The sequence below is a fragment of the Pseudophryne corroboree genome, chromosome 12 (genome assembly GCF_028390025.1).
Source record: "Pseudophryne corroboree isolate aPseCor3 chromosome 12, aPseCor3.hap2, whole genome shotgun sequence".
NCBI classification, from domain to species: Eukaryota; Metazoa; Chordata; class Amphibia; order Anura; family Myobatrachidae; genus Pseudophryne; species Pseudophryne corroboree.
Window position 1 is genome coordinate 103129367 of NC_086455.1, and position 27539 is coordinate 103156905.

Below are 27539 nucleotides of genomic sequence, written 5' to 3' on the forward strand. Positions count from 1 at the left end.
GTCTTCAGTGCACACGTTTGTGCGCTTTTACAAGTTTGATACTTTTGCGGCATCAGCATCTAGCTTTGGCCGCCTAGTGTTACAAGTGCCAAACAGCTCTCCCGCCCACGGGGGAAGCTTTGGTACGTCCCAAGAGTACTCCAGTGACCCCTAGTGGATGAAAAAGAAAATAGGATTTTGGTACTTACCAGGTAAATCCTTTTCTTTGAATCCATAGGGGGCACTGGACGCCCACCCAGAGCAGTTTTACCTACTTGTGGTTAGTTCTGAGGATCTTATGGTAACACACTTTCACCGACTGGTTCAAGTTACAAGTGCTGGTTAGGGTGTCAACTGTTAGTTGTCACTAACGTTATGTGTTAACTTCGTTATTGTCAGTTATGTTATATGTAATACTCCATTATTAACCTCTCTTAATTCCTGTTCGGCTCAGTAAAAAACACTGGGTAGTGACCAGGGATATGGAGGGGTGGAGTGTTACTAATTTAAATATTCAGTGCTGTTTCCTACGGAAGCCCGTCCATATCCCAAGAGTACTCCAGTGCCCCCTATGGATTCAAAGAAAAGGATTTACCTGGTAAGTACCAAAATCCTATTTTTGTATTTTTCTCTGTGAGTCTGTCACCATATACCTCCTGAATCCTCTGTTTGTGCTGTCACGCTGCACAGGGGGTTCTTGGTTAGGTATTATATCTGCTGATATTGTACTGTGTCGCTCGTGGTTTACGCTTTCAAATCATATCAGCTACAGGGGGCGATGGTTCTGTGGCTGATCCCGCAATACGCGGCGGTGATGCCGCAGATGCATTAGAGGAAAACATAGCAGCGGGAGGGTTCAGGTTCTGGAGGTTCCCTACCCTTCCCCCAGTCAGTTTGTAGCAACGGGGGCACATCACGACCCGCCTTGGGCTACTTTCTCTAATTTACTGACTACGCTGGTAACTAGACTTACGCCCCCCTAAGGGACCTCACGTGCCTTTACAGCCACATATCGTCCCTGCGGTTAATCCGCCATGGGCAGATCTCCTGTCCACTCAGTTACAACAATTGAATCACTCGCTGAACAAATAGAAACCTAACCTTCGCCCACCTAAGACCAAGGGGTCATCTAAGCGGGCTATTGCTTCCTCACAATCCGTTCATGTTTCAGATACTTCTTCCGATGTGGGCCATCTACTGACCCCTCAGACACTGATCCAGATGCTTCTGATGGGGAGTCTGTTTCACAGGTGGATGTTCCTGACCTCTTAGAGGCTGTCAGGCTGATTCTTCAAATTGATGATGAACCAGAACCTGTTGTTGCCTCTAAGAAACCTGATAGATTCAAATGTCAGAAGGTTGCCAAATTAATTTTGCCTCATTCTGACCACTTAGTTGATATACATCAGGAATCCTGGGTGAATCCAGGAAAGAAATTCACACCTCACATGAAGATGCTAGCTCGCTATCCCCTCACTGCGGAGTTAAGTAAAAAATGTGAAATGCCGCCTACGGTGTACTCGCAAGTCGCTCGGCTGGTGCAGTCATCTGCACTGCCTGTCACTACCGTCACCTTTCTGAAGGAACCGACGGATAAGCGTGTGGAGGGTTGCTTAAAGTCTATTTACACTCTTGCAGGAGCTGTGCATAGGCCCACTATAGCGGCTACTTGGGCTGCAGAAGCTATTGACGCATGGGCTCAGGAAGTGGAAGCAGAGCTGCCGTCCAATTTTTCTGATAATGCTAGACAATGTTTCGTATATTGTCCTAGCCTCTCATTACATTAAGGAGGCTGCTTCTGATGCCGGTGTTCTGGCGGCCAAGGCCTCTACTACGTCCATTCTGGTTTGCCGGATTCTCTGGTTGTGGTCCTGGTCTGTGAATCTGGACTCTTAAGAAAACCCTAGAGGTGCTCCCTTTTAAAGGGAACATCCTTTTTGGTAAGGAACTCAACAAGATTGTTGCTGACTACCTAGTACTACTCCTTCGGCTCCGAAGGTTGAGTACTTCCTTAAATTCCTTTCGACCTCCAGGTAAAGCAACGAGTCAGGCGTACCCGAAACAGTCTCACACTTCCAAAACCACGAAGTCCAAACCTAAACGTGCCTGGGCTGCCCATCAGCCTGCTTCCAAATCAGACAAGCCTGCTGCAAGACGGGGCGTTCCTTTCCCTGGGGGATCCAAGGGTGGGAGGCTAACTTCTACGGTTTACCCAGGTATGGTTGAAGACCAGTTCAGATGCCTGGGTAAGGTAAGTCTTCACTCACGGATACGCCATATTCTTCAAGAAACGTCCCCCTCATCAATTTTGCCTGACAACCATCCCTTCGGATCAGGTAAAGACAAAAATACTCTTCATTTGGTGGTACAGTCCCTCCTGGACACAGGAGAGGCAGGGGGGTACTATTCACCGCTATTCCTAGTCCCGAATCCGAATGGTTCCTCCTGGCCCATTCTCATCCTCAAGTCTTTGAACAAATTTGTGAGGGTCTCCAAGTTTCGTATGGAAACTCTTAGCTCTATTGTTCTGACTTTGGAGCCAGGGAACTTTATGGTCTCCCTGGACATACAGGATGCTTACCTACATATTCCTATTGCCATGTCGCATCAGCAATACCTGCCGTTTGCTATTGGCAACCTCCATTATCAATTCCGGGCCTTACCTTTTGGACTTGGACTTACCTTTTGGACTGCGAATCTTCACCAAGGTCATGGCGGTGATGACGGCCCTGCTTTGCTGTCAGGGTATCAGGATCCTGCCGTACCTGGATGACTTGCTGATCGTGGCGAATTCCCCAGATGTTCTCCATCATCTGGATCTTACTGTCCAGTTTCTGCAAGCCCACAAGCCCACGGGCGGCTCATCAACTGGATGAAATCATCCCTGGACCCTGCCCAGAGCATGGTGCACCTGGGGGCATTGTTGGACACAGACAACCAGTGGTGGTTCTTGTCACAGGAGATGTCAATACACTCAGCAATGCAAGTGCCTCATGGTGTCTGCTTTCGACATGGTAGAGTACGCTCAATTTCATTCCCGCCCTCTGCAGAAGCTGATTCTTGCCAAGTGGGACGGTCTGCCTTACCGGATCAGGTCTCACATGATCTCCTTGATCTCCTGCCATTTGGCCTCTCCACGACGCCTAGGGTGTTCACCAAGGTAATGGCAGAGATGTTGTTTGTCCTCCGCAAACAGGGAGTGAATATAATCCTGTACTTCATAGGTCTGCAGACTCGGTCCTCATTACCCCACACAGTGCATGTTTTGCAGGTAACCCAGCATGTGCACAGGTGTATTATTTACTCTCAGACACATTTTAAAAGGTCCGTAGGTGGAGTTAATTATTTCACTTGTGATTCTGTGAGGAGACCTGCAAAACATGCACTGTGTGGGGTAATGAGGACAGAGTTTGCAGACCTATGCCGTACCTGGACGATCTGCTGAAAAAAGCACCATCCATGGAGCGGTTGATGGACAGCATTGCCCTCTCAACTCGACTACTCCGTGATCACGGGTGGATTCTGACCTTACCAAAATCTCACGTGGAACCAACACGGAGGCTTCTGTTTCTGGGGATGATACTGGATACGGAGGCACAGAAGGTATTCCTACCATTGGAAAAGGCATTGGTAATCCAGTCGATGGTGCGGGATGTTCTAAAACCAACCCGGATATCGGTGTATCTATGCATTCGACTTCTGGAAAAGCCGCTTACGAGGCGCTGCAGTATGAAAGGTTTCACGCAAGGTCCTTCCAGCTTGATCTGTTGGACAAATGGTCCGGATCGCATCTCCACTTGCACCAGAGGATACGTCTGTCGCCAAGAGCCAGGATTTCTCTTATGCGACGGCTTCAGGCTTCTCACCAGACAGAGGGCCGAAGGTTCGGGATTCAAAATTGGATTCTGCTAACCACAGACGCAAGCCTCAGAGGTTGGGGAGCAGTCATCCAGGGGGAATACTTCCAGGGAAAATGGTCAGGTCAGGAAACCATTCTTCCAATCAACATTCTGGAACTAAGGGCCATATACAACACCCTTCTACAGGCATCACATCTTCAAGATCAGGTCAACCAGGTTCAGTCGGTAACATACATAAACTGACAGGGCGGAACGAAGAGAAGAGCTGCAATGTCAGAGGTAACAAGGATTCTCCTCTAGACAGTAAGACGCTGTGGCATTGTCCGCACTCTTCATTCTGGGAGTAGACAACTGGGAAGCAGACTTCCTCAGCAGACACGACTTCCACCCAGGAGAGTGGGGCTTTCAACCGGAAGTGTTCGGGTGCTTGACACGTCTGTGGGTAATTCCACAGATCGACATGATGGCCTCTTGTCTCAACAAGAAGGCTGTATTGTTCCAGGTCAAGAGACCAAAAGGCAGTGGCGGTGGACGCTCTGGTGACTCCATGGGTCTATCAAATGGTGTATGTGTTTCCACCACTTCCATTGATCCCAAGAATTCTCGAAAGAAAAAGGGAAAAGGTTCAAGCAATTCTCATTGTTCCAGATTGTCAGAGAAGGGCTTGGTACACGGATCTACTGGAAATGCTCCTGGAGGATCCGTGGCCTCTACCTCTTCTAAAGGATCTTCTGCAACAGGGGCCGTTCATCTATCAAGACTTACCATGGCTACGTTTGACGGCATGGAGGTTGAACGTCAAATTCTAGCCCAGAAAGGCATTCCGGACAGGGTAATACCTACCTTGATATAAGCCAGAAAAGGGGTAACGTCTAAACATTACCACCGTATTTGGATAAAATAAGTTTCTTGTTGTGAAAACAGGATATTTCCTGCAGTGGAGTCTCAACTGGGACGTTTTCTGCTTTTTCTGCAGTCAGGTGTGAATGCAGGCCTACGCCTGTGCTCCATAAAAGTCCAGATTTTGGCCTTATCCATTTTGTTCCAGAAACAGTTGGCTTCCCTCCCTGAGGTTCAGGCATTCATGAAAGGTGTTCTGCACATCCAGCCGCCCTTTGTGCCTCCCACTGCACCTTGGGATCTCAACGTGGTATTGCAGTTTCTACAATCTGAATTGTTTGAGCCTTTACAGGAGGTTGACGTAAAGTTTCTTACATGGAAGACAGTCACACTGTTGGCCTTGGCTTCTGCAAGGCGTGTGTCGGAATTGGGGGAGTTTTCTCATAAGAGCCCCTATTTGATTTTTCATGAAGATAGAGTTGAACTCAGAACTCGTCAGCAATTTCTTCAAAAGGTGGTGTCTGCGTTTCATATCAATCTACCTATTGTGGTCCCGGTGGTTAGCGACACCTCTACTACTTCAAATTCCCTGGATGTTATGAGGGCTTTGAAAATTTATGTGAAGCGGACAGCGCTCTAACAGCGCTCTATGATCCCAATGAAATTGGGTGTCCTGCTTCAAAGCAGTCAATTGCTCGCTGGATCAGGCTTACTATCTAGCATGCTTACTCTACGGCAGGTTTGCCAGTTCCTAAATCTGTACAGGCCCACTCTACTAGGTCGGTGGGTTCTTCCTGGGTGGCTGCCCGGGATGTCTCGGCTTTACAGCTCTGCCGAGCGGCCACTTGGTCAGGTTCGAACATGTTTGCTAAATTCTACAAGTTCAATACTTTGGCCTCTGAGGACCTTCAGTTTCGTCAATCAGTTCTGCAGGAACCTCAGCACTCTCCCACCCGGTTTGGGAGCTTTGGTACGTCCCCATAGTACTAAATGGACCCCAGTATCCTCTAGGACGTAAGAGAAAATAGGATTTTAATTACGTACCGGTAAATCCATTTCTCGTAGTTCGTAGAGGATACTGGGCTGCCGCCCAGTGCTTTGTGTGTTTTTGCACTGTTACTTGGTCAAGTATTGTTATTGGTTCAGCTGTTTCTGTCCCTCATCATGTTTTGGTTAGCATAGCTTTCCTCTTGTTTGTGTGTGCTGGTTCGAATCTCACCACTGTCCTTTAAATCCTTCTCTCAAAGTATGTCCGTGTCCTTGGGCACAGTTTCTAGACTGAGTCTAGCAGGAGGGGCATAGAGGGAGGAGCCAGCACACACTATTGATTTCTTAAGTGCCCAAGGCTCCTAGTGGACCCGTCTATACCCCATGGTACTAAATGGACCCCAGTATCCTCTACGGACAATGAGAAAAGTATTTACCGGTAGGTAATTATAATCCTATTATCGTGCAAAAGTTTCTTTTATTTCAGTAATTCAAATTAAAAGGTGAAACTAATATATAGACTCATTACATGCAAAGTGAGATATTTCAAGCCTTTATTTGTTATAACTATGATTATTGTGGTTTGCAGCTTAAAAAAATCCCAAATCTCAGAAAATTAGAATGTTACTTAACATCAATTAAAAAGGATTTTAAATACAGAAATATCGGCCCTCTGAAAAGTATAATCATGCATATGTACTCAGTACTTGGTTTGGGCCCCTTTTGCATGAATTACTGCATCAGTGCGGCGTGGCATGGATTCTGTCAGCCTGTGACACTGCTGAGGTGTTATGGAAGACCAGGATGCTTCAATAGCGGCCTTCAGCTCTTCTGCATTGTTCGGTCTCATGTCTCTCATCTTTCTCTTGGCAATGCCCCATAGATTTTCTATGGGGTTCAGGTCAGGCGAGTGTGGGGGAGCTTCACAAGGAGTGGACTGAGGCTGCAGTCAGTGCATCAAGAGCCACCACACACAGATGGATCCTGGACATGGGCTTCAAATGTCGTATTCCTCTTGTCAAGCCGCTCCTGTATGACAAACAACGTCAGAAGCGTCTTACCTGGGCTAAAGAAAAAAAGAACTGGTCTGTTGCTCAGTTGCCCAAAGTCGTCTTTTCTGATGAGAGCAAATTTTGCATCTCATTTGGAAACCAAGGTCCCAGAGTATGGAGGTAGAATGGAGAGGCACACAATCCAAGATGTTTGAAGGCCAATGTGAAGTTTCCACAGTCTGTGTTGATTTAGGGAGACATGTCATCTGCTGGTGTTGGTCCACTGTGCTATATTAAGTCCAGAGTTAACGCAGCCATCTACCAGGACATTTTAGATCACTTCATGCTTCCTTCAGCAGACAAGCTTTATAAAGATGCTGACTTCATTTTCCAGCAGGACTTGGCACCTGCCCACACTGCGAAAAGTACCAAAACCTGGTTTAATGACCGTGGGATTACTGTGCTGGATTGGCCAGCAAACTCGCCTGACCTGAACCCCATAGAGAATCTATGGGTCATTGCCAAGAGAGAGAGGAGAGACATGAGACCGAACAATGCAGAAGAGCTGAAGGCCGCTATTGAAGCATCTTGGTCTTCCATAACACCTCAGCAGTACCACAGGCTGATAGAATCCATGCCATGTCGCACTGAGGCAGTAGTTCATGCAAAAGGTGCCCAAACCAAGTACTGAGTGCAGGTGCATGATTATACTTTTCAGAGGACCGACATTTCTGAATTAAAACATTTTTTTTTATTGATTTTATGTAATATTCTAACTTTCTGAGATTTTGAATTTGTGGTTTTCTTAAACTGTAAGCCACAATCATCAAAATTATCTCCTATATAATAGCCCTGTGATTCTGTGCCTGGGTTTCTAACGCTGGGCGTGGCTAGGAGCTTTCATTGGGTTAGTGGCAGGTCTATCACACCCAGCCCACATCTGATTGGGCGAGAAACGCCCTCCCACACAGGTTACATCCAATGGGAGGCTCTGCCCTTTGCCTGCTGTGTTTTCACATTCACAGAGCAGGATTAGCAATGGGACTGATGGAGCTGCAGCTCCAGCCCCACACCCCAAAATAGTCCCACTGCATCTGCAACATACCCTCCAACAATTTACACGTAAACATTGATGCAAATTCGAAAAGGGGGCGTGGCCACGGGTACAGCAGCGTGACCACGCCCCTTTTTCTATACTTTCAATGGAAGCTTGGAGAGTCAAAAAACGGTAGACCATAAAAAAAAAAGGTCCTGTACCTGCCAAAAAGGTGCAGCTGGTGGGTATGCCACTCCATCTGCAGCAAGTCTCTGTGCTGTAGATAGGGGAAAAAACAATCCTTTTACTGCAGCGTCCTATGGAGGTCATTTCAAGTTGATCGCTAGCTGCATTCATTTGCTGTGCAGTGATCAGGCAAAAACTCGGCACTTCTGCGCATGCGTATACAGCGCAATGCGCACGTGCGGCTTACTATTACAACGAACGATGTAGTTTTATACAGGGTCTAGCGATGATGCTTTTCAGTCGCATAGGCAGCCGCAGAGTGATCGACTGGAAGAGGGCGTTTCTGGGTGTCAACTGACCGTTTTCAGGGAGTGTTCGGAAAAACGCAGGCATGGCTGGCTGAACGCAGGCCCTGTTCATGACGTCAAATCAGGAACTGAATGGTCTGAAGCTGCTCTGAAACTGCACAAAAATTTTTTGTACCCGCTCTCCAATCCCTTCGTTCCCACTTCTGCTAAGCTAAAATACACTCCCACTGGGCGGCGGCATAGCGTTTGCACGGCTGCTAAAAAACGCTAGCGAGCGATCAACTCTGTCTTGCTGCCAGTCCACCTGCCCCCTCCGGCATCAACAGTCCCCACTCCTTAGCCGCGCTGCAGGTGGAACAAAACCTGCTGCGGCCACCGGCATAGATGTGTATGAAAGCGGCGCAGCGGGAGACTTTCATAGGCATCCCTGCGCCGCATACTCTCTGAGCCCCGGAGCCTGCTCTACGTGTGATGTCACAGAAGTGCCTCCCCACCACAGCCGCACCCAGATCCCCAGAGGCCCTAACTCCGCAACACAGCACCTGGCCTGCCGGCCTGGAAGCCCCAAGATGGTTAATGTAGCGGATAGAGAGGGTGATATCGCGGAGGGTAATGTATGGATGCTGAATCAATGTAAAAGGTGACCGTGCTGTGCACTGCAGTGGGTGTGCAGTCTAGAGTGTTCGGCGCCCCCCTGCAAACTATAAATTTGCACCCTCGCATATTTTACAAACGTACAGCGCACATAATGACCCCTGTAGCAGAGACACTTACACATGTAATGCCCCCTGTACCAGAGACGCTTACACATGTAATTCCCCCTGAACCAGTGACGCTTTCACATGTCACGCCCCCCCCGTACCAGTGACGCTTACACAAGTAACACCCCCTGTAGCAGTGACAATTACACACGTAATGCCCCCTGTACCAGTGCCACTTACACACATAACACCCCCTGTACCAGTGACGCTTACACACGTAACGCCCCCCTGTACCAGTGACGCTTACACACGTAACGCCCCCCTGTACCAGTGACTCTTACACACGTAGCGCCCCCTTTATCAGTGATGCTTACACGCGTAATGCCCCCTCTCCCAGTACCGTTTACACACGTAACGCCCTCTGTACCAGTGCCGCTTACACACGTAATGCCCCCCTATACCAGTGTCGCTTACACACGTAATGCCCCCCTATACCAGTGTCGCTTACACACGTAATGCCCCCCTATACCAGTGTCGCTTACACACGTGACGCCCCCCTGTACCAGTGAAGCTTACACACGTAACGCCCCCTGTATCAGTGACGCTTACACACGTAATGCCCCCTCTCCCAGTACCGTTTACACACGTAACGCCCTCTGTACCAGTGCCGCTTACACACGTAACGCCCCCTGTAGCAGTGCTGCTTACACACGTAAAGCCCCCTGTACCAGTGTCGCTTACACACGTAACGCCCCCTGTACCAGTAACACTTACACACATTATGCAGCAGACACACACACACACACACACACACACACACACACACACACACACACACACACACACATACCTACTGTACATACATTACACACATACACAGTCACACATATATACAGTATACACAGACACTGTATATACATACACACACACACACACACACACACACACACACACACACACACTCACTCACTCTCTTTCCAGACACTTATCTAATAAAGTCTGGCTGGCCGAAGCTGTAGCCGCTCATCCTCCTGCTGCAGCATGGTCCCATGTAGCTCCGCCCCTTACTCCCATCTAGCTCCACCCACTTTGGCTCCCTCTCGGCTACTGAATGTCACACAGGGGAGGGGAGGGGGGAGAGGAGGTTTTGTGCTGCCGGCGCCGAGTGGGAGAAAAGGTTTTGTGCTTCAGGCGCCGCTGTATGTGTGACAACAGCCCGCAGCAGAAGCTCAGCACAGGGATGCAGAGCAGGGAGAACGTCTCTCCTTCCTGGTGCCTCCCTGCACTGCATCCCTTTGCTGAGCGGCTAGCGCCGGGCCTGTGTGTAGTGTCACTGACACTGCACAGCACGCTCACCTTTTACATTGATTCAGCCAGTCACACAGTTCTGCCAGCCAGTCACTATTGTTAGCACCTGTGTCCCAACGCGCCGCATTACAGGGAAGTAGACGCACTACATAAACTACAGCTCCCAGCAGCCCTTAGCACCGAAGCATTCCGCCCCTTAGGGCTGCTGGGAGCTGTAGTTTATTGTGTACATCTTCTTCCCTGTAATGCGGCACATTGGGACACCGGCGCGAACAATAGTGACTGCCTGCTGTGCGAGTCTCTGGGAGAGCCACTGACAAAGGGAGGACAGCAGCTTAGCTGCTGACAGGAGGAGAAGCAGGATAAGCATTACCCGCCCCTCCCCCACTCACAGTACCTCTGGGCCCCATCCGCGACCCCCCCACACACCCGCTCCAGCGCCCGCGATAGCTCCGGACCCCCTCCCCCACCCGCAGCGACCTTGCACCCGTACCTCCCGCCGCACCACCGCATCCACCCCTCCCCCACCCGGGGCAACCCCGCAACTGGTCCTCCCCAACCCGCAGCGGCTCCGGACCACCACCCACGGCACCCACGCACCCTCCCCCACCTGCGGCACCACCGCAACCACCCCTCCCGTGGCACCCCAGGATCCCATCCGCCTCTTCCCCGCACCCCCTACTCAGCACCTACTAGGTGATTCACCAGGCCCTGCGTGCGCTGTTCACTCCGTTGCAAGGGGCTTCCACCCCTTAACCATTGCACGCCCTTTGTCCGTGCAATATTTAACCACTCACACAATTATGATTGGATGTAATACTCCATATAATAAAAATATTGCCCGCCACAAGGGTGTGCAAGGTTTAAGGGGGCGTAGCCCCTTACGACGGTGTGAAGAGCGCCCGTAGGGCGCGATGAATCACCTAGTAACCAATAAAGGCTTGAAATATCTCACTTTGCATGTAATGAGTCTATATATAATATATTAGTTTCACCTTTTCATTTGAATTACTGAAAAAAATGAACTTTTGCACGATATTCTAATTTTCTGAGTTCCACCTGTAGACCCTGAAGTTACCACTTGTACAATAATATCTTCTAATTGGAGGGAGTTTTTCTTTGATACATTTATTTGTTTCCATTTCATCTTAATCTGCAGTGTGTAGAAGATATAAAATAAGTATTGTTTTTTTTTTTTTTTAATTCTCTTGTAGACCCGACAGTGTGAGGGTGTTTTTGAAGGACACACATCTAAAGTGAATTGCCTCCTCCTGACTCAAACACATGGGAAGAACGTAGTCCTGTTTACTGGGTCCAGTGATCACACAATCCGATGCTATTCTATTACGGTACACTGCGAAAAAATATACTTCTGTTAATGGGTTTTCTTTATTTATCTCCCTGTCTTTTTAATTTTTTTTTTTTTAATTCCATACACAGACTTCTGCCCTTTCTTCAAGAAGACAAATTATCTACAGATATGCCCCCCTCATCTATCCCGCGAACTTTATGCACATGCGTACTAGTAGTGATTGCAACTAGCCGCAACAGCCTGCAACCCATTCGTGGGAACATATGCACCCATTCAATCCTATGGATATGGGGATGTGTGCACGGAAGCGGGTACACTAGTCATGGCAATCGACTTGCGAATTCTGTGGCCAGCGGCAAATATGAGCACCATCTCATCTGTAACTTGCTTTAATATATAACCCATTTAGAATCCAGATATGCTTTATGGCTAGACAAACCTAAAACAATCTCTGGTAATTGCAAAGTTTTCTATAGAGATTATATTTTATTTTTACTTTTTTCAATATTCTTAAGTGGTTTATAGAGTGCTTTTGGGTATACTGTATGACCTATTACTAGACTGAAACATTAGGTATTTGACACACTCCCTCAGATGTTATAGATTATGATGAAATTGTCCTGATGTTTGTTAATGAAATACCTTTTGAGGTACTTAAAAATGTGGAATGACGGTCTCATTTGGAATTAGGGTTTTAGTTTCTATAGCAGGATTAGGCAACAAGTGGCTCTCCAGAAGCTGTTCAATTAGACATCCCAGAATGCCCTGCTACAGTTTTAGTATGCCCTTTCAGAAAAACTGTAGGAGTACTTGCTAGGATGTATAGTCCCACAACAGCTGGAGGGACGTTTATTGTCCAACCCTGCTCTAAAGTCTTATTGTGCTATACACTCTGACTTAGTGACTGTAGATGTGATCTAACAGTCCCTACCCTTTTCAAGTCCTTTATTAGAGCTAGATAAGAGAGTCTGTTAACGCTAAAACCCCAAGGGGTCCTAGATTTCACTCCATTGGAAGAGCTAGGGGCCCGATGTCCATGTGTGTATCCACCACTCCTCATACACGACTACAAAAAGGGAAAATGCATGTTAGCAAAGCTCCCAATGATCAGTAAAACAATACATTTGACTGGTAATTTGAGAACTGTTGTCAGTCCATCTATTTGTTTTCCGTTTCAGTACCACTCCAGATGCCTTGGGGAGGGGTATTGTACATACAGTAGGTGGAAATATCATAGATCTCCTGAAATACTCTCTGGGATGCTTTTTTACCAGTGGACTTTCTGGATACAAATATGGTGTCTAGCTCTGTGGTGGGAAGCAATTAATTTATGTACCACCTCTAGGGTAGTCATTCCAGTATCGGAAGTATAGAAGAGGCTGGAATTTTTTTTTTTTTTTTCAATCTCTGCTTTATCTACAAATCAGACTGAAGAATTTTGAACTTAAAATCCATGGACATCCATCTTCAGTGTACAGGTTCAGAGTGGAGTCTTTTTGAGATCTTTCATAAACAAAGATAGTGTTTACAAAGTGATGTGTGGGTTAACAAAGATCATCACATTTATGGCTGCTTTTCTAAGGTACAGGGGGTGTAACTGTCATTCCTCACTTGGCCGATCTGTTCAAGTTGAGGATGCACTTAATCATGGCCTGTGTGTGATAAGCGAACAAGACCTTACAGTCCCATGGATGGACCAGCAACTGTCAAAAATCCACACTTGCCATGTAGCATGTTTCTAGATATGCTATTCAACAAGTCACACGATCACTTAACTGTCCAGTTTATCAGTTGTTCCTCAGGTGGCTGAGTGTTGACAAAACTTCTACAAGGGTTGCCCCTTCACCATTGCAGATTTTACGTTTTCTAGCAAGAGATGCCCGCCTTTCAGGCTGTGGACCTTTACTCTCCAGTGCTGCTTGCAGGGACGTTGGAGAGTCGTAGGTGCAAATAAATCTGCATGAACTGAAAGCTTTATTAAATAATCTAGCCCAGTGGTTCTAAACTCTCAATCCCTCAACAGGTCATGTTTTGAGAATTTCTATCTGTGGCATAATTACTGGCCCAGCAAAATATATTAACTCATCTGTGCATGATTTAGTAAATCAACAAAACGTGGCCTGGTGGTACGTGAGAACTGGAGTTGAGAATCCCTGAATGTTGTCAAAGGACAAGTCTGTTACGAGGAAGGGCCATAACATTCCGGTCAGACAGTGTCACAGAAGTGGAGCCATCAACAGCAGACTATTGATTACTTCATGGAATATTATCAGACATACAGTACACTGCAACATGTTCCCAAATTGGTGATGACACTTTATCAGATCGAGTATCTCATGGGCTGCACAGCTTCATCTGAACATCTGTGCCCGGTTCACTAAATATTACAGATTTAAAAAATTTACATCCAGAGAGGGCAGTTTTGGAAATAATTTTCTATGCACCGCAATTTATAAGTGCACCTTCACGATGTGCAATATGTTCCTGTGTCCCCTAGAGGATGGAAGATAAAATTTGATTTTTATACTTGCTTTTGTCCTTTTGGAGGACACTGGGGTCCCACCCTATTATGCATTTTTGTTATCCTTGTCAAATGCTATAGTTTTAATAGTTGCCTGTTGGAGGAATTTTTTCCCCCCACTCTGTCGATTTTAGTTTCCCGTACTTCTGGCCTTTTTGTTATTTGGCTAGAAAATAAGACTTTCCAGCAAGCTGCCGAGGATATGGAGGGGAAGGTGTTAATGTTTTTAGTACTTAATTTAAAGTTTCCATACTCCAGCATATAGCCTCTATACCCAGTGTTCAAGTGTCTCCCTGTGCGTTCATAGAAAATAATTTTAACAAGGCCTCTTCCCTCATGTGCTTTTACATCTCTTAATTAACCTATCTTCTTTTCAATACTCCTTTTGATGGCAACAAATCCCTCGGTTTCCTGATACTTATTTCAGTGCTGTTTACTGACGCAGCTATGTTTATATACCCTGTACTTGTCCTATATTGTATTGAATTGTAAGTCCCTTTCATCATGTTTTGCCTATTGTTTACTCTAATTGAGCACTGCAGATCCCATGTGGTGCCATATAAATAAAGTATGATAATAATAATAATAGAAGAATCACATTATTATATATTTTGGTAAGCATGCATGTAGGGGATGTAGTTAAAATGCCACCGGACGGGATCCCAGTGGTCGAAATACCGATGTCGGAATCCCGAATGACTGCGTAATGCTGGCGTCAAAATCGTGACTGAGCTTGGGATCTCTGTGTCCGAATACCAATGGCAGGAATCCAGAGGCTTCTTCAGCCGCAGGTTTAGTCATTAGAAGAAGAGTTAGGGAGCAGGGACGAGAAGGTTATGGTTAGGTACTGGGGTGGGGTTAGGGTTAGACGCTTGGAAGGGGAGGTAAGGTTAGGCACCAAGCAGGAGGGTTAAGTTTAGGCAGCGGAGGAGGGAGGGTTAGGGTAAGGCACCACCGGGGAGGTGTTAGGGTTAGGCACCTACAAGTGAGGGTAAGGGGCAGGAGAGGGTTAGGGAACTTTTGGAGGGGCTATTGGGATTCTCATGGCCGGGATGCCACTGTCAGAATTCTGATCGCCGGCATCCCGTCTGTAGTACTTTATTATCATAAAGTGCGATTTGTTGGGCAGAAAATCTTTCTAAGAATTGTAGCCATTGTGCTTGATAGATTTTTGTATACTGATTTGGTAAACCAGATTATTTCTTCATTCAATTACCGTGTTTCTCTCCATGTTTTTGTAGTCCCGGGAATGTCTGGAGACTTTAGATGTTGGAGAACGAGTCCTGTGTCTGCATGTTCGATGGAAAATCCTTTATGCAGGACTTGCCAATGGGACAGTAGTCACTTTCTCTACCAAGGTGAAGAATGACTGGTTAGATTTTCACAAACTATATTTTGGTTTTTAATGCATTGTTTGTATAATTTTAGTTTGCTTAAACTAAACGGTTCTGTTGCTTGGACCTTTTTTTAATGTTTCAATTATTTATTTAAGTTTAACTGTATTGATAAAATTGTAGCTGACACCATTTACCAAACATAAATTATGTTCTATTAGAATATGATGGGTGGTGTTACTTTTCCTGCTTTATCTTTAGGCCAGTACTCACTGGCCGATCCGGGAGAGATGTGTGCTGGGCGAATCGCTCAGCAAACACCTCTCCCGCCGCTCAGCACAGCGTGATATGTGCTGAGCGTACAGGGGGGCGGGGGGGGCGCTCATTTCACCCAGCGGGTAAAATAAGCGACCCACTAGATTGGCCTGCACGGCAGGCCAAACTAGCACCAGCGATAGCGATGCGCGGGGCTGCGCATCGCTATCGCTGTAGGGGGTACACACGGAGCGATCAGGCTTAAAATCTAAGCAATCTAGTCAGATTGCTTAGATTTTAAGCATCGATCGCTCCGTGAGTACCCCCCTTTTGTTTACTTCTTTCTTAAGATTGAAAGGAGTAGACTTTGCCTAGAGCAGCCATTCCCAACTTCTGTCCTCAAGGCTTGCTAACAGTCCAGGTCTTAGTGATATCCATGATTGAGCACAGGTGACTTAATTAGTACCTCAGTTATTTTGCTTTAATCATCTGTTCTGAAGCCTGAATATAAGTAAAGCCTGCACTGGTAGTGTGCCTTGATTGAGGTTGAGAATGCCTGGCCTACAGTAAAGGATGCTTTCCACAGCTGTTAAAAAGCTGCAAGCAACGTTTAGAGCCAACAGCAGAACACTTTATGTAAGACATTATAATTTAGAAATATACATTTACACACAAGCAATTAAACAGTTGCTAGATAACTTTTAGGATACCATGTAAAACTTTTAAACTCTGGAATAATGCTGTGAAATACTGAAGACCTTCTCTAGGTGTTTCTGCTTCAGGTGGAGTTCATGTATGAAATGTCACTACTAATAAACAATTGATGCTTTTCTTTTTCTCAAATGTATTATTTGCTCTATTGTTGAAAAATTTGGCTATTTTTGCTTTTAAGAACAACAAGCAGACTGATATATTTGAGTGCCATGGTCCTCGGGCAGTTAGTTGCTTGGCAACTGCACAGGAGGGTTCTCGAAAGCTCCTCCTTGTGGGTTCCTATGATTGTACCATCAGTGTTCGAGACGCCCGTAATGGTCTTCTGCTTCGCACTTTAGAAGGTCACACTAAAACCGTCCTGTGTATGAAGGTGAGAAAAACCCTGATAAATGAACTTCATTATGTGGTTTTTACCAATTTTGTTTGCTGTATTTGATTAGAATTTCTGGGATTGTTAAAGTATTTGTTTCAGTTCATTCAATGTTTATTTGTACTGATTTTGTTATGAAAGCTTGCATCATTACTGTCTTCAGTATATGAAACATTCTCAAGTCTCATTGAAGTATTACATTGTTATAGAATACAATAGGAGATTTGCCATTATATTTATTAAAAGTAATATTTTATTTAGAGTTATAATGATAGCGCTAAGGTATTTTATCAGTGGGAAAACATTTAGTACATTTTATGGATCACACCAATGTCCTTAGCAGACAATAAGGATGTTTTTCTATTAAAAGGGACTTTAAAGGTAAAAATGAAATAATACAGTATGAGGTCAATGTTATTCCTCCTCACTTGGAGAACGTGAGAACTCCAGAGGGTAGTATTGGAAGGTAGAACTGATATTTTACTGGTAGAAACTTCAGCTGCTGCTTCAGCACCATTTTAAAAACTGTTTGAGTATGAAGTTATATAAAATGGGTACAAGCAGACCTGTGTGCGTTACATGATGTTATACAACAACCATTCATTTTCTTGATTACATTATAGTGTTGATTATGTCTTCCATTTATCTTTTACAGGTTGTCAACGACCTGGTGTTCAGTGGCTCAAGTGATCAATCTGTGCATGCTCATAATATACATGTGAGTTCATGCAATCTGTAACTTCCCCATTGCATGTAATGGGTGTCCGTAATGTTTATTATTAGCAGTACTAAAAATGTATCTCCCTCCAGACCTGTATGTTGTTTAGATGACTATACCTGGTATTACTGAAGTCTGTACGGCATGCTCACTGCCCTACCCTATGCTAACATGCCATTTGTAAAGGTTTTCTTCCATCACTGAGTGGCAGTGCAGAACCTACATTCTTACAGTGTATTATATCGCTGTATCATTTTATTTAATTGTCTATTGAATATGAATGCAGTCCTACGTATAACATGATTTTCTTTTGTAGACAGGGGAGTTGGTGCGTATATACAAAGGACACAATCATGCTGTTACAGTGGTTAATATTTTGGGAAAAGTCATGGTGACAGCCTGCTTGGATAAATTTGTTCGGGTTTATGAGCTGCAGGTAATGTATATTGTTTGTTTTTTGTTTCTAGCTAAAATGTTATTACCTTGTGGTATAATTTGTTATAGTGACCATTTTAGTTCACTGGTTGAGACTGGTAATATCCTATTAAGGCCCTCTGTTTTCTTGTGCTATACAGTGTGTTGTGATCATGACAACAGAGTTGGATGGCTACAGTAGCTCACTGTAAAGCACATGAGTAAGAGATGGTCTTACTGTAGCTCCCACTTGTGGTCATCTGCAGATTTCCCAGCCAGTCCAGTAGCAAATATTAGGGGTGTTAATGCCTCACTTTATAACTGTAAACCTTTTTTCTGCTAAGTAATTATATTTGATTAATACAAGAGGGGGGTTTGTTCTGCACAGGTTAGGGAATAAAGACAATTCCTTAAAAAAGGATTTGTATCCAATACCGACTGTGAGAAAATGATCCGCTACGTGCTAATATGAGGTCGGTGGTGCACCCAGAGTCAGTAAAGGTTACATCAGGGGAAAAAAAGGGGGAAAAGAAAGACTCTGTGTTGGGGCACTCTTAACTGTAAATATTCTTACTGACGATAAAACTTAACTTTTAATTGAGAATTAATAAAATGAGTGTGACAATGAACTAAAAATTTATAATGAACTGTACATACTACCTAGGTGAAAATGTATATTATATAGTATTGTATAATATGATGGGAGAAGCCTGTCCGTTTATACTTAAAATTTAGACAGGTTATTTATTTTCCCATAGTGGTATCCTCTGTGGTGGTCTTAGAACTGTTTATCCTTTGCTTGTTGTATATATATTATAAAAAAATGTTTTGTTGCCTTATGAGGTATTAGATCACCATCTGTTCTTGTGTTTAACATAGGTGTCACCATAGGGCTTTTAATTCGGCAGAATATTCAATGACTAATATTCTGCCCAAATGGGGTGTCTAAAAATAATTTGTGATAACAATAGAATTAATGCTACATTAACATGTAAAAATTGTGGAGATTGACAGGAGGATTAAGTTTGTATGAGTTTATGTACCTGTTTGTCCCTGAACTGCTGAAAAAGACTTAATACCGCCATGTAAAGTGGATACAAAGAATTAAATCTTACGTTTCCTGAGCTATTCAAAAAGGAGAAAAAGAGACTTCACACCACTTTGTATTATAGGTACAAAGGAATGAATCCTTAGGTAGGTAAGAAGAATAAAGAATTTATAAGGAGGAGGAACTATTCCTTCTGCTGTTTAGCAAGTGTGTTTACTGCACCTGGTATTCCTTGGTAGTCTCCCAAACAAGTACTAACCAGGCCTACCAAAGATTTGCTTCTAAGATCAAACGAGATTAGGCGTATCCTGTGGAGTATGGCAGTGATCTGCTGAATGAGGGAGTACTTGTTCCTTAGGAGGGAAGATGTGCTTCTGCTGTCCAGGGAAACCCGTCCACTTATTTGTCTCTGTTATAGGGAGGCAAACCATGGATGAGAGTGCACATGAGCACAGATGTGCAAAATTTAGTATAGATTGTAGGTGAGGTGTGGAATAGGTACCTATTACAATTTAAGTCAAGTACAAAAAAAGAGAAAATGGAAAGATAGATATTCTGAGCAAAAAAAGCAGACTGAATAAGGAAATCCAAATTGATCCAAAATAAGCCTCAAATTTCCAAGAAGGTGCATAGTCATGCATATAATTTCAGTATGCTATCTTTTATATCCCAGACGTTGTACTCAATATCTACAGTAGAATCTATTTGCTATCCGGATAAATTCAGCAGATTGCAACTTGCTCACAATTTAACCAGTTGTAACAGTCAGTGCAGATATATATCTCCCTTGTTATGTTGGAGATGTATGAATTATCAGCTAAGTACAATGCAAACCAGTATACAAGATGCCATCACAATCTTAGTAGATCCATCTGCCAGTTAATCACAAAGGGTACATGAAATGTATAATGCTGCCCCAAAGGGCTATCAGATAAGCATAATTATTCCTAAAAGCATGAATAAATCGGTTATCAAAAAGAAGTGTTTTTTTTTAAAATAAAAACAGCACACAAAGAATGGTAAGGCAAGCTTTGAATAAGGGTTATTATTCTGCCCAAGTGGGCGCTTACGTGACCAGGATACCACGAATGAGGTATGGGCTGCGTGCTGCCAAATACCTCCACCAGACGAACCGTTTCACCTGAAATAGGCTTGTTCACTGGTGTGGATTAAATCATTTCCTTGGTATATAAAGTGTCAGAGGTTGAGAGGGAGGAGTAAAATTAATGATCTCCGCCCTCCTAGCATCCATCACTGATAGGTGCCAGGTCACCAAGCTGATAGCTCCAGGTATAGTAGTATATTCCCGGTGACGCGTCTCGCCTGGAGTGCCCTCCCCTGGGGGCAACACACCCCATGCGAGACGCAGTGTGTGTACATCACCTGGTCCTCCCGCTATGACTATCGGGTGTATTTCGCGTAAGTCTTTTTGAGCAGTTCAGGAACAAACAGGTACATAAACTCATACAAACTTAATCCTCCTGTCATTCTCCACAATTTTTACATGTTAATGTAGCATTAATTCTATTGGTTATCACAAATTATTTTTAGATACACCATTTGGGCAGAATATTAGTCATTGAATATTCTGCCGAATTAAAAGCCCTATGGTGACACCTATGTTAAACATAAGAACATATGGTGATCTAACACCTCATAAGGCAACAAAACATTTTTTTATAATAAATATACAACAAGCAAAGGAAAAATCGTTCTAAGACCACCACAGAGGATACCACTATGGGAAAATAAATAACCTGTCTAAATTATAAGTATAAACGGACAGGCTTCTCCCATCATATTATACAATACTATATAATATACATTTTCACCTAGGTAGTATGTACCGTTCATTATAAATTTTTCTACTGCTGGGTACACTGGGCTCCACAAGGATAGACATAGGGGTTTAGAGTAAGATCTTGATCCGAGGCACCAACAGGCTGAAAAGCTTTGACTGTTCCCAGAATGCATAGCGCAGTCTCCTCTATAACCCCGCCTCCCTGCACAGGAGCTCAGTTTTGTAGTTGGTGCCGCAGATAGCAGGCACATAACAGAGGGGCTGCTCTGGGCAGCCCCAAGAAGAGCTTTTTGAGAAGAAAAGTGAAGACTTCAAGGGCTGCAGCAGTGTGTACATGTCTAGAGACATTCATTGCTGCAGCACCATCTCTCCCCAGCGGCGCTGTACACTCCCGAGCCCTGGTTGCCGGGTAACTACAGCAGGAGGCTCCGGTTTTCTTCCATGGTCAGGCACACACAACGGGGGCTCTCTGGGATGGCGTGGCCGCGCTTCGGGAGGTGGTGAGTGGGTCCCGCTTGTGGGACCCGTACTTTATCACGATCCGGCGCGGTCAGTGGGAGGTGGGCCGCGCGCGCTGGCGGTGGACACTGTGGCAGTACAGGCGATCCCACTAGATCACCAGGGCATGGGTGCAGGTCAGGTTTTCCCTTAAAACCATTTTAATAGTAGCCCACAGTACCTGGTGGTTTTGCCAGCAGGCGGATAAGGCTTAGACCTGAAGCCCTTCCCCCAGCCCCAGGGCGCCATTTCCCGCAAATGTTCCCGCCCTGGAGCTGCATATCTGTCTCTCCCTCACTCCCTGTCAGTGTCTGGGCGCCATTTCTCTCAGCTACACTGTTCCCGGGACTGCTTGGGCAAATGCTCCTGTGTAAAGCCGCCTGGTTGTCAGTGCTGTGACTTTACATGACACTTAAGTATTCTACCTGCCTATTAGACAGTGTTAGTTAAGAAAGAGTGCATTTAGTCAGGGTTTTCTAGTACAATTACCCTGTGATATACATCCAGTTCTTACTGTGCGGTGTTATATCTATTGACTACATAGCTATATAAGCTGGTCCAGTGCAGTATTATTGTTAGTAATAACCTCTGCATTGTACAACTGTGACTATATGTGTGTGCATTAGCTTGCTGAGTGGTTTCCATTTCGTGTCTCTCACTCAACTTGCTATCCCTATATTCTATAACCTGAGGGGGCTTGGTGCGTCAGGTTTTATATTTCTATAGGATTTTCACAACATATACTTTAATACGTATTTTTCTCTGTGATTTTAGTCACCATATCTCTCCTATATCTCTGCTTGTGCTGACTGCACTGCGCAGGGGTTTGGGTAAGAGGTATTGTGCTGCTGCCAATTGTACTGTTACCTGATACTGCAAGTTATATCATGTCTGCTTCTGAAGGTAACAGTTCTGGAGCGGAACACACTGCAGGTGTTGCTGAAGCCACAGATCCATATGAGGAGAATATAGCAGCTGTGGGCTCTGGTTCTGGGGGCTTCTTGCACCCCAGTGGGACTGTGGCAACGGCGGTACATAATGACCCACCGTGGGCTGCTTTTTCCACGCTTCTGCATACGCTAGTTAATAAACTAACACCCCCTATGGGACCCCATATGCCGGTGCAACCGTATGTGGTCCCTGTAGCTAACCCGCCGTGGGCAGGCAATTTATCTGCTCAATTGAAGAAGTTGAACCAGTCCCTGACTACTAAAAAGTCTGACCCTCGCTCGCCCAAGCCCAAGGGGTCCTCTAAGCGAGCTCTTATCTCCTCACAATTCACTGCTGTCACTGACACCTCGTCTGATGAAGATGGCACTTACACTGACTCCACAGATTCTGACACAGATACTGCTGATGGGGAGGGTGGTTCACATGTGGATGTTCCTGATCTTTTGGAGGCTATTAAGTTGATTTTACAGATTATGGATGATCCCGAGCCATCCGTCCCTCCTAAGAGACCAGATAGGTTCAAGCGTCAGAAGGTGGTTAAACAAGTTTTACCTCACTCTGACCACCTAGTGGATATACGTCAGGAACCCTGGGAAAACCCGGGTAAGAAGTTTGTGCCTCAAAAGAAGATGCTGGCTCGCTATCCCCTCGCGCCAGAGCTGTCTAAAAATTGGGAAACACCTCCTCCAGTAGACTCACATGTGGCTAGGATGGTGGTTTTCTCAGCTCTACCTGTCATTACCGTCACGTCTCTAAAAGAGCCTACGGATAAACGTGTGGAGGGTTGTCTGAAAGCGATTTACACCCTCACGGGTGCTGCACAAAGGCCCACTATTGCAGCAACATGGGCTGCAGAGGCTATTGAAGCATGGGCCTTGGAGTTAGAAGCTGAAATCTCTTCTGACCATGCTAGACAATGCTTGTCATATATTGTCACAGCTTCTCACTATATTAAAGTGGCGGCTTCTGATGCCGGTATCGTAGCAGCCAAGGGCCTCTACTACATCAGTCCTGGCTCGTCAAATATTGTGGCTGAGATCCTGGTCTGTGGATCTGGACTCTAGAAAAACCCTGGAGGTACTCCCTTTCAAGGGAGATATTCTGTTTGGGGAGGACTTAAATAAGATAGTGGCTGACTTGGCTACTGCCAAAACTGCCTTTCTGCCAAGTAGTGCTCCTTCTGTGTCGAAGGCTAAATGTACTTCCTTTCACCCCTTTCGTCCTTCAGGTAAAACAAAAGATCAGGCGTACAACAAGCAGGCCCGCACTTCCAAACCTGGTAAGCCAAAGCCCAAAAGAGCCTGGGCGGCCCGTCAGCCAGCTTCCAAGACCGATAAGCCTGCAGCATGACGGGGCGGGGATCCCTGGGTGGGGGGCCAACTTCTAGGGTATACCCAGGAATGGTTGAAGACCACTTCAGATGCCTGGTTACGGGAAGTCGTCACTCGAGGTTACGCCATAGCCTTCAAAAATTGCCCCCCTCATCGATTTTGCCGGACAGACGTCCCGTTGGACCAGACAAAGGAAAACACTCTACATTTGGTGGTACAGACCCTCCTGGATACAGGAGTCGTAGTACAGGTGCCTCTTGCGCAGAGGGGCCGGGGGTACTATTCTCCGCTGTTTCTAGTCCCGAAACCGAATGGGTTCTCCCGGCCCATTCTCAACCTCAAGGCATTGAACAGGTTTGTGAAGGTTTCCAAGTTCCGTATGGAAACCCTTCGCTCTATAGTTCTTGCCTTGGAACCTGGGGACTACATGATCTCCCTGGACATACAGGATGCTTACCTGCATATTCCTATAGCAGTGTCACATCAGAAATACCTGAGGTTTGCGATTGGCAACCTCCATTACCAGTTTCGGGCGTTACCTTTTGGTTTAACAATGGCTCCGCGAGTCTTCACCAAAGTTATGGCGGTGATGACGGGGGTACTCCTCCGTCAAGGGGTCAGGATACTGCCGTATCTGGACGACTTATTAATCCTGGCAAATTCCCCAGAACTTCTCCTACATCATCTGGATATGACTGTCCGGTTTCTACAAGCCCACGGGTGGCTCATCAACTGAAAGAAATCCTCCCTGGTCCCTGCTCAGAGCATGGTGCACCTGGGAGCGCTATTGGACACTCACAACCAGAGGTTGTTTTTGTCTCAGGAGAAAGTCCTGAAGCTTCAGGACAGGATTCGTTGCTTCCTTTCTCGTCCGCAAGTGTCGATACATTCGGCGATGCAGGTGCTGGGCCTCATGGTATCAGCATTTTACATGGTGGAGTATGCTCAATTCCATTCTCGCCCCCTCCAGAAGCTGATTCTAGCCAAGTGGTCCGTCTGTCGCTGCTCTGGTGGCTCCAGGACCGACAATTGTGCAGGGGTCGTCCCTTCTGGATATCCAACTGGGTCCTGTTGACGACAGATGCCAGTCTAAGAGGTTGGGGCGCGGTGCTGGAGCAACACTCCCTTCAGGGTCGGTGGACCAAGGAGAAATCCCTCCCCTCGATCAACATTCTGGAATTGCGGGGGCGGTCTTCAATGCGTTGAACCTGGCACAGCATTTAATTCTGAACCGTCCTGTTCAAGTACAGTCGGACAACGCCACCACAGTGGCTTACATAAATCATCAAGGCGGCACTCGAGGCCGTTTGGCAATGAAGGAAGTCTCACGGATTCTACATTGGGCGGAACGCCATCTACCGGCCATATCTGCAATATTCATTCCGGGAGTCCTGAATTGTTAAGCGGCCTTTCTCAGTCGTCAGGACGTACATGCCGGCGAGTGGGGCCTCCATCCAGAAGTGTTTCAACTCCTAGTGGAAAAGTGGGGCCTTCCAGACGTAGATCCGATGGCGTCTCAACACAATCACAAGGTTCTGGTCTTCGGAGCAAGGACAAGGGATCCTCAAGCAGCATTCGTGGATGCGCTGGCTGTGCCGTGGAGGTTTCGGCTGCCGTACGTGTTCCCTCCGGTGTCACTCCTGCCCAGGGTAATTCGGAAGTTCAAGCAAGAAAAAGGAAATCTGCTTCTCATAGCTCTAGCGTGGCCCAGACGGCACTGGTTCTCAGACCTGCAAGGCCTATCGTCAGAGCGTCCAATTCTACTTCCACAACGCCCAGACCTCCTCGTTCAGGGCCCCTGTGTCTACCAGGATCTAGCCCGGCTGTCTTGGTCGGTGTGGCTCTTGAAGGTTCCGTCTTAAGGGCTAAAGGGTTTTCTGAGGCGGTCATTCAAACTATGTTGCGGGCCCGGAAACCAGCTTCGGCTCGGATTTATTATAGGGTCTGGCATTTTTACTTTGTTTGGTGCGCATCTAACGATTATGACGCTTCCAAGTTTAGTATAGCCAAGTTATTGGCTTTTCTTCAGCAGGGCCTGGACTTAGGCCTGCGTCTGGCCTCCCTCAAGGTTCAAATATCTGCCTTGTCGGTGTGGTTTCAGAGAAAGATTGCGACCTTACCTGATGTGCATACCTTTACTCAGGGTGTGTTGCGTATCCAACCTCCCTATGTCCCGCCTGTGGTTCCTTGGGACTTGTCGGTGGTTTTGGAGGCATTAGAAGAGTCTCCGTTTGAACCTCTTGGTTCAGCTGATCTTAAGTGGCTTTACCTTAAGGTGGTGTTTCTGCTGGCTATTGCTTCAGCTAGAAGAGTGTCGGATTTGGGTGCCTTGTCCTGTAGTTCCCCATATCTGATATTTCACCGTGACCGGGCGGTTCTTAGGACTCGTCCCGGATATTTACCTAAGGTGGTTTCTTCGTTCCACCTTAACCAGGAGATTGTGGTTCCCGGCACTTGTTTCTCCTGATCTGTCTCCCAAAGAATGGTCTTTGGATGTGGTACAGGCTCTCCGTATCTATGTGAAGAGAACTGCTTCTATTAGAAAATCTGATTCTCTCTTTGTGCTGTTTGAATTTCACAAACGGGGCTGGCCTGCTCACAAGCAAACTTTGGCCAGATGGATTAGAATGGTGATTGCACATGCTTATGTGAGGGCTTGTCTCTCGGCTCCTGCTCACATAACAGCCCATTCTACTCGGTCTGTTGGACCTTCTTGGGCGGCCCACCGTGGTGCGACCCTTGAACAATTGTGCAAGGCGGCTACGTGGTCCTCTGTGAACACGTTCATAAGGTTCTATGCCTTCGATACTGCCGCTTCCCAGGATGCTTCCTTTGGACGCAGGGTTCTTGTGCCCGCTACAGTGCGTCCCCTCCCATAAGGAACTGCTTTAGGACATCCCCTATGTCTATCCTTGTGGAGCCCAGTGTACCCCGCAGCAGAAAACGAGTTTTATGGTAAGAACTTACCTTTGTTAAAACTCTTTCTGCGAGGTACACTGCGCTCCACAAGGCGCCCACCCTGACGCACTTAGCTTCTTTGGGTTGGTATGGCATTAGCCGCTGACACTTCTCCTGTCGTGAGAGTGTGGTGTATGTGGCTACTACTCGTTGTCGTCTCTCTTCCTGCTACTGCATTGGGCTGGTTAACTAAAAACTGAGCTCCTGTGCAGGGAGGCGGGGTTATAGAGGAGGCGCTATGCATTCTGGGAACAGTCAAAGCTTTTCAGCCTGTTGGTGCCTCGGATCAAGATCCTACTCTACACCCCTATGTCTATCCTTTGTGGAGCCCACTGTACCTCGCAGAAAGAGTTTTAACAAAGGTAAGTTCTTACCATAAAACTCGTTTTAGTTCATTGTCTGTCGCACTCATTTTATTAATTCTCAATTAAAATTAAAGTTTTATCGTCTGTAAGAATTTTAACAGTCAAGAGTACCCCAACGCAGTCTTTCTTTTTCCACTTTTTTTCCCCTGAAGTAATTATATTTGTAAGTATGCACATCTTTATAGCAGCTTATCGCTTTTTTCTTTTGTTTTTAATTTTTTACCCATCACCTTTAAATAGTCACATGACCGGTTACAAGTCTATGGAGGACATTCAGACATGATCATGTGTATGGCAATTCACAAAAGCATGGTAAGGTTATATATATATATATATATATATATTTCATGTGTTTATTTATTTTGTTAATTTGACTATTTAGCGCACACACATTCCGTAGAGAATATTTACTCTCTTACATCAGTCCCTTCGCCAGTGATGCTCTCACTCTATATTCCTTAATACATGTACACACACACGTTGTTATTTTTTTTATTTAAAGCCAATTAAGCTACCATGTTTTTGGATGGTGTGAAGAAAAAAGAGCACCCCTAGGAATCCCACACAAATATAGAGAAAACTTACATACTCCACACAGATAGGTTCATAGTCGGAATCTACCCAAAGCCTCAGGGTTGTGAAACGGCAAGCCTCTTGCACCACTGGGCTACCCTTAAAAAAGGCAAAAATGTGGCCTATAGCAAAATTAGGTGATGTACTATGTCCTTGAAAACAGGCACTTTGCAGAAGTA

The 27539-nt window shown here is 45.8% G+C and overlaps 1 protein-coding gene and 1 pseudogene across 4 annotated transcripts in view; one reads left to right on the forward strand and one right to left on the reverse strand.

Moving 5' to 3' along the window:
- The window catches only part of ZNF106 (zinc finger protein 106), a 361275-nt gene that overhangs the window by 251064 nt on the left and 82672 nt on the right, over positions 1–27539 (forward strand). For all 4 annotated transcript variants that reach the window (XM_063947828.1, XM_063947829.1, XM_063947830.1 and 1 more), the window contains 6 exons: positions 11412–11546; positions 15272–15388; positions 16512–16703; positions 17359–17421; positions 17738–17857; positions 27028–27099. In XM_063947828.1, coding sequence (XP_063803898.1) covers positions 11412–11546; positions 15272–15388; positions 16512–16703; positions 17359–17421; positions 17738–17857; positions 27028–27099 — 699 coding nt within the window. The remainder of the gene's footprint in view (positions 1–11411; positions 11547–15271; positions 15389–16511; positions 16704–17358; positions 17422–17737; positions 17858–27027; positions 27100–27539) is intronic.
- Positions 19094–19212, reverse strand: LOC134981771 (5S ribosomal RNA; annotated as a pseudogene).